General features: G+C 37.1%; 1 protein-coding gene across 2 annotated transcripts in view; it reads right to left on the bottom strand.

Annotated features, from left to right (window-relative positions):
- Positions 1–560: 560 nt before the first annotated feature.
- LOC138349798 (afadin-like) overlaps positions 561–7,500 on the bottom strand; it is a 238,413-nt gene continuing 231,473 nt past the window's right edge. For both annotated transcript variants that reach the window (XM_069312038.1, XM_069312039.1), the window contains 6 exons: positions 7,064–7,163; positions 6,793–6,947; positions 4,635–4,767; positions 2,419–2,559; positions 1,162–1,422; positions 561–770 (listed from right to left, as the gene is read on the bottom strand). In XM_069312038.1, coding sequence (XP_069168139.1) covers positions 576–770; positions 1,162–1,422; positions 2,419–2,559; positions 4,635–4,767; positions 6,793–6,947; positions 7,064–7,163 — 985 coding nt within the window. In that variant the 3' untranslated portion in view covers positions 561–575. The remainder of the gene's footprint in view (positions 771–1,161; positions 1,423–2,418; positions 2,560–4,634; positions 4,768–6,792; positions 6,948–7,063; positions 7,164–7,500) is intronic.

The following is a 7,500-nucleotide window of genomic DNA, read 5'->3' as shown; positions in this document are numbered from 1 at the left end:
TTGAACTATGATTGATATTTTTCCCTTCTCAGAGTAATGTACTGTGTACTGATAAGTGAGCAATTTGCTTTTGCAATTACCAATCCTATATATATATATATAAAAAAAACAAACCCATTTTTTTACTTTCAAAATTAAACCAACAAAATTTATACGTTACAACACAAATCCTCAACACGTAGCTACATAGTACTATATTGACTTACCTGTAGACCAAACATACGTCATATTTGTAATTGTATTATGTACAAGCATTATACAGAGAAGGTATTGTAGAGCAGTGTTGCACTTAATAATTACTCGGCCTGAGTATAAGTAGCCAATTGTGTTCCTCATTGAACAAAGTAATTATTCAAATTATACCAGCTAGTATATTTCAGTTAGGTTTATTAATTTTTTAGTCTTTATTATTAATAAACATTCTGATGTATTCTGCATTTATTTTACTTGTGTTCATGTATTAGTTTGATTGTTTATTTTTATATTATGTGTCATATTTTATTACCGTCACTGTTATTTAATTTGGCTTCCGAGTCATAATTCTGTTGGGAAGTGATAACCATCATCTCCCTCTCTTATATAGGAAGTTCTGTACATCTCAATATATGTGTACTAAAGGATAAGTTACATTTGGTATATGAACTTACCTTAGTTGCAACAATAGAAAGCCCCATCCCATTGTTGGATTTGTGTAGTTGGATAATGTGGATTTCTGGTTCACCACGCGGAATAGACATCGATCGATTACTCATCACACTAGGACTTCGAGGCTAGAGTAAGAGAACATATCGAGTATTAATGCAAAGCAGTGCAGTGGTTAAAAATAAACTCTAATATACTGAATAAGGGAATGTAATACTAATGCCAAAAGGTACTGGTACAAAAGGTATGAATTGTTCATATTTGTATCCATTACCCAAGGAAACACACATGAGCTGTAATCTTTTGGTATTTCCTATTTGAATCCACTTCCAAAAAAGTTACTGGGCAATACTGCTGATCTAGTAATTGTACTCGACTCTTACATTGTCCAATGCTCCATATATGATGGATCCTATCAGAGTTAAAAAACTTTTTTTCATAGATATATGACTTTTAAAACAGTTTAGCAGTTTAGGGGTTAACAATGATTGATACAAGTGTGTGTGTGTGTGTTCTTACCCCTGGAGGAGGCCTCATATCCTGGTCATGCATATATATGGTCCAATAACCAGAGGATGATGGCTGTGGATTCATACTGCACAGCCCAGCATGTTGGAGAGGGTTCAAAAATTCAGCCAGACCCGAGGGAACGCCACGTACTATATCACAAGAATACCCATCCTCTGGCAGAAGGAACGGAAGCTGTAAATCAATCTCCTCTTCTAACCGCACTTCTCTACCATCTTCTCGAGCCAGGCCATCAGCTGTGCTTTCTGCAACCTACAGAGAAGAAAATATTTGTTGGTCAAATGCTGAAAAGTTAACAAACCTCTGATCTAAATACTTTCCAAATATTTAGTGTTTTGTCAGAACACACCTTTATTTGTTCAATGCTCAGAAATGTTCTCAGAAGTTTCTTTATTACCACGCTTCTTCTCTGAATATAGTATGTTTTTCACCAAATTTTCAGAGTACATTTTTCTAAGATATAATTTTAATGCTAGAGTAGATTACCAATATACAATCTCTATCCAATCTATTTGTTCCTTCTGAGAAATATACACATATAACATACTGTGTTGTGCACAAAAATATATTCACTTGTATGGTTTAATTTCAGTGCTTATACTCTCCCCACTGTTCCCTGTCTGGTCTCCAACCTCGAACAATTTCCATTTACTGTATTTATATGCCAGGAAATCTTGGGATTTGGCCAGCCATCTTTTACAAATTATGTTGGAGAGGGGGAAAAGGAGGCGTTACAATTATCAATAGGACTAACCATCACCAGCTTATGTTTGTCTCATACCTCAGACCATTTACCCTGCAAAGTTGGGTCAGGCTAGCCCTGAGTATCAGGGTACAGAGAAAGTTTAATCATTTTTAACTTTGGGAATAAACTACAGTATACATGTTCATATGTCAGGCTGCGAACAGCCACATCCAACAGCCTGGTTGACCAAACCACCAACCAGGAGGCCTGGTCAGAGACTGGGCCACGGGGTCATTGATACCCAAAACAACACAAGGTAACTGCGAGGCAAGATACAATATTTGCATACGACCATGATCATGTTATTATGTTCACATGACATCTAAACATGATAACATTCATGATTTTTCATAAGATTCAATGACCCAGTGATTGTATAATTCCTTATGCAAACCATGCATAATGAATTCAAATGTTAACCTTCATCTTAAATTTGAAAGACCTACAGATAAGCTTAAGGCATTAACAAACTACAAATAAAACATTTTGTGCAGTCAACTTACAGCTACAACATTGTCAATCAGGTCTTGAGGTATTTTCGGCTCATCTTGCATCGGCTGATATTTTTCTAATAGAGCTCGGAGCTGAAGTGAATTAAGTTTGAAACATGTGGATGATATGGTTGCTATATCATCTGGAGCAGACTGAAAAGAAAAAAACAAAAACAAAAATATATTACATATATCGAGAAAGCCTGGTCAAGGACCGGGCCGCAGAGACGCTAAGCCCCGAAATCATTTCAAGATAACTTCAAGATAACCTACATAAAGCATTTTGTTTATCAATATATATAAAAAATAAATGCCTCGCCCCATTTTCTAAATACTGTACTGAGAACTACTGTGCTGTATAGTAGGCAGGGAAATCATACCAATTTAAAAATGAAAAATATTGTACTTGCATCTGCAAACATTAATCCCTCCCATCCTAAATCCTTATCCTGATCCTTTCCAAGTGCTATATAGTCATAATGGCTTAATGCTTTCTCCTGGTAATTCCCCTTCCCTCCAAACATTAGAGTAAATTTAATTGGAAAGAGAGAGAGAGGGGAAAAGGCAAAATGGTATCGACTTGAGTATGGTCCAGGACAGACCGAAACGTCGCCGTCCCTTCACCTTCTAGTGTGTGGTCTGGTCAACATACTTAAGCCACGTTATTGTAACTCATCGCCTTCAAAATGGAAACTAACGATTAAATGTGTCAAGTACAGTATTAAAAAGAAGTTTGCAGGAAGGTTCAAAACTAGTACCTGAGCACTTCCAGATGTAGCTAGACAGGACACCCTTGAGTTAGAGACAAAGCAACGACACAAGTTACAGCAGATGAAGCAAGGAAGCAAATGTGCCAAAATCCAGAGCATTAGATAAAATATTCTGATAGACACTAAAGAACACAGCAGAAAATATGAGCAAACCTCTGTTAATAATTTACAATGACTCACTGGAGAGGAAAGAGCTGCTTGACAGCTGGAAGATTGCTAATGTCATACCTATATGTAAGAAGGGAAGAGAGTTAAGAGGCAAAAAACTGCAAATATGTATCATTGACATGCGCGCGACCATTAAGGTTCAAGATAAATAAGTCAGGAGAAGATTAGTGGAATTTCTAGAATGGACAAAAAAATATGGGTTCACAGAAGGGAAGTCAAGTCTAATAAGCCTGCTAAAGTACTATGAAAAGATATAAATAATCACACAGGAAATACAAGAACAGTTTGACTGCATCTTCCTGGAGCACCAGAAAGCCTTCAACACGGTTCCACACAGGAGGCAACATTGTAAACATTCCACAGAAGCTGGAGTAACTGGAAGCAAGTTGAACTAGGTGAAAGACTACCTATCCACCTGGGAGCAATGAGAAACGAGATAATGAGGCTGAAGATTCAGAATGCAAGGACTTGACGAGCACTGTCCCACAAGGATCAGTATCGGGACTCGTACTGTTTCTAAAACAAATCAGTGATACAACTGGAATATTCATTACAGTCAACAATGTTCACATTTTGTACTATTAATTTTGTAGAGGCACAAGAACTAAAACAAAACCTAAATATTCTAAGGCCTAATATAGTACAGTACATACTGTATACGTATTTGCCCAAAACACTGTGCCTATTAGTGGCTTTAGGCATAGTATGTACTAGCTCTATCTAGAAATCTAATATTCTGTTTGTAACTCATCTTGTATGTATGAACTTTTACCTGATTAAACATTTACTATTTATTTATTTACTAAATGAATGTCTAAGACAGCATATATTAGGCCTAGAATTGCTTATTTATGCCTTGGACACGTTACGCTAGATTTTTATTTTTCATTTTTAGCATGCCATTTGGGCTAATTTACTAATGCAAAAACTTTTGGGGACCAAGAGTCTATTTCTGTACATTTGATTAAATAATTACTATAAGTACTATCCATGTTGGAGGATGGGCTGGTGTATCAATACATCATAGACACTGGTTGAAGATTTCTTAAGAAGTCATTTTCTTGTAAATTGCAAGATTATTTGAATAAAAAACTTATGATTACTTATGCATACATTATGACTACTATTTTCTCTACATTCCAAGCAGCAGATAAAAAGACTAAGACAAAAGAAAAACATAGACAAGCAGTGGCTAATACAGTAAAGCGTCTCTAAGTGAAAATGCTCAAGATACGTTACTGATACAGATCCACTCTTGTGTTGCTTCTTGAGACTATCTTTACTTCATACCTTTTGGGAATGTAGCAACATGGCTGCTTGTGAGAGTCTCGCCAAGTGACAATCGGCAGCCAGTTCTAGCCCCTGCTTCTCTGCCCACAGCTCAATACGAGCTAAACGTCGTTTTAGTCTTATACCCCACACTCTGCAATTCAATGATGTTATATGTTATGCTTGAACAAATCAAATATACAAAAAAACCTTCATTCCAAAATGTTTAATTAAATGACTTGAAATCTATTACTGTATTTGCAATAAATGAAAAAAGATTATTTGGAAATTTATTGAGTGAGTGAGAGAGTTGTATTGTAAATTACTGTAGTTGTATATAGAATACATGCACTTATTTGATGTGGTGTGTGCATACAGACAATTCCTGCTCTAATGGTATGACTGTCTCTAGATTTTCTTGATGCAGGCTACCTTGCGATTACCTTGCGATGGTTTCAGGGCTCAACTTTTCCATGGCCCAGTCCTCGACCAAGCCTTCTGGTTGCTGGACTGGTCAACCAGACTGTTGAGATCCGATTGTCACGGAAGTCCAGTAGATTCTTAAAGCAGGATTTTTTCATTAAAGCTGTAATCACGTGTATAAATTTATACTATTTTAATCCAGATGGTTCAAAAGTTGCCCAAAATGCTTTGCATAATAGTGGCTTCATTAGTATGGGAAAGTAATTTTCTTATTATTTTTTCTATTTCTTTGCAGGATATGAATGTCAGTAATGCTGGTGTGTAATTTAGTGCCTTCTACCATTCCCTTTTCTTTATAATGGTTTCACATTAGCTGTGTTCTAGTAGTTGGGGAACTCCTCCCACACCAGTGACGATTTAAAGATCAATGTTAATTGCACAATTAAGGGTTTATGCAGCATCTTTCAGTATCACAAGTTCTCTGGTCTATGACATTTCAACCTTCTGCTAGCAAAGAAATGTCATTGGAAGAACAGTGGAAACTATCGAGATTGAATTGGATAAATTTCTGCTGGAGTTCAGATCAGCCTGGCTGTGAATGCTAAGTGAGCATTCAGGCTATGTGTCAGCTTTCAAATTGTAAGGCAGTTGGAGTATAGCCAATCATGAGGCAGCTAGGCCTTTGACATCATTCCCACAGAGCCAGCAGTGCCTGCTCTCAAGTGGAGGCTGTCAGTATCTCACGGCCCTAAGTCAGAGCAGGACCTCGTGGCTTCTCAATTATCTTATTTACCTTATTCAATAAAGTCCTGAGAAGCAATCTACAGTGTGTATCTCTTCAACAACCAAGCAAGCATGAATACTGGAATAAATATATGAATGTTGAATACAAATGAAAATGTATGAATACAAACAGCCTCACAGCCCAAGCAATCACCAAGGAAGGGTGGCCACAGGCCAGGCTGTGGAAGTACCAGTAGAACAATTCAAAATTGTCAGCAGGTAATCAACAATTAAATACTACTGTCATTGACTTGTCTAGTAGCTATAGTTGTCTCTTTCTACCTCTTATGCAGTTGCCATATTTACCAGTCCCTCATCTGCAGTGGACTCCTGTCTCTAGTGGGAGCTGTCCGAGTTGTTTTTGATGATCTTTTTTCAAATCTTTCACCAAGTTCCTCATAATCAATCATCTTTACTTCATACTAATTCTGTCTTATTCAGCCTAGTCCATTCCTCATTCACTGACAACTTTCCTCTTATGGCTACAGAGCAGCTTGGGTTTGAATTGTTTATGCCTCTTGAACCATGAGATGTATTGTACCGTTTATTGTCCTTTTTCTTTTAGTGCAACTGCATCTCTGTTCAGCCTCTCTGCACACTTCCCTTTGACCTGCTCCATTGTTTTTTGAACTGTCTTACCCCCCTAAGTTCTTCCTTGCAGTGTATGTGATCATGCATATGTGTGTGTGCATGCACGTATGAGTATGCATGTGTGCACATGTGTATAGTGAGAATAGGACGTTAACATTTTTCAAACAAGGTTTTCATAATTAAATCTTCAAAACGGAATAAAGCATCTTATTTAGAAATGAATATTAATATACTTTCATAATTAAATTCAAAATAGTTGTTCAAATCACTCATCCTGTTCCTTATTAGTAATAAGAAGAAATATACATGTATTCTAAAAATATATGCATGAAAATGAAACATCCATGAATATATCATAACAAAAAAAGTGCCCAGTACATACCTGGTGCAAAAATTGGGGTGAGAGTCGACTACAATTCGGTTGAACACCCACATGTTGATGAAATGAAAAAGCTGAGAGAACAGCTGAATAGTTAGAGCAGCATTCACCCGACACCGTCGCAACAAAGCCATGGTGTTGGTTAAGATGGACAGCACCTGTAAGACACCATTATCACCACTCTGCCTAGAAACCTACAAAATTATCAGATTGTTAATGAATTATTTGCAGTTATTCAGGAAATATGCAGGGTGACATATGGTGTACAACTCACGTGAGCGGTGGACCCTTCCTCTTCATTTACATCATCTCTATCTTCCAAAAACATTGGTAATGATGTAGACAACTCTGCTTGCATGCAGTCCACCAAACTTCTACAATGAAAGAATAACATAAAAGGTTTAAGAACTGTACCATGACTAACTTTATCTTGCAGTGAATTGTCGTCTTCAGGATAGTTCAATGACTATATATAAAAGGACATTTAATATTATGTAAATTTTGTTGCCACAAAATTTTGTTGCTGTTGTGTGTATGTATAATATGTAGTAGTAGTAGTAGGCATCCATCAGTCTCAGGAGACTATGGTGGTGCACTCTGGTTGTTGGTCTGGAGTGGCCCCTCCAGGGCAGAAAGCCAGAGTAGGTTGATATGGAGGAGAAGCTGTTTCCCAAGCAGCAGGTCCCTCCCTCTCCATGGCGCCGAAAGTCT

This window comes from Procambarus clarkii, chromosome 71 (genome assembly GCF_040958095.1).
Source record: "Procambarus clarkii isolate CNS0578487 chromosome 71, FALCON_Pclarkii_2.0, whole genome shotgun sequence".
Taxonomy (NCBI): domain Eukaryota; kingdom Metazoa; phylum Arthropoda; class Malacostraca; order Decapoda; family Cambaridae; genus Procambarus; species Procambarus clarkii.
The sequence above is the reverse complement of the archived record's forward strand: the minus strand, read 5'-3'. Positions and strand labels throughout refer to the sequence as shown.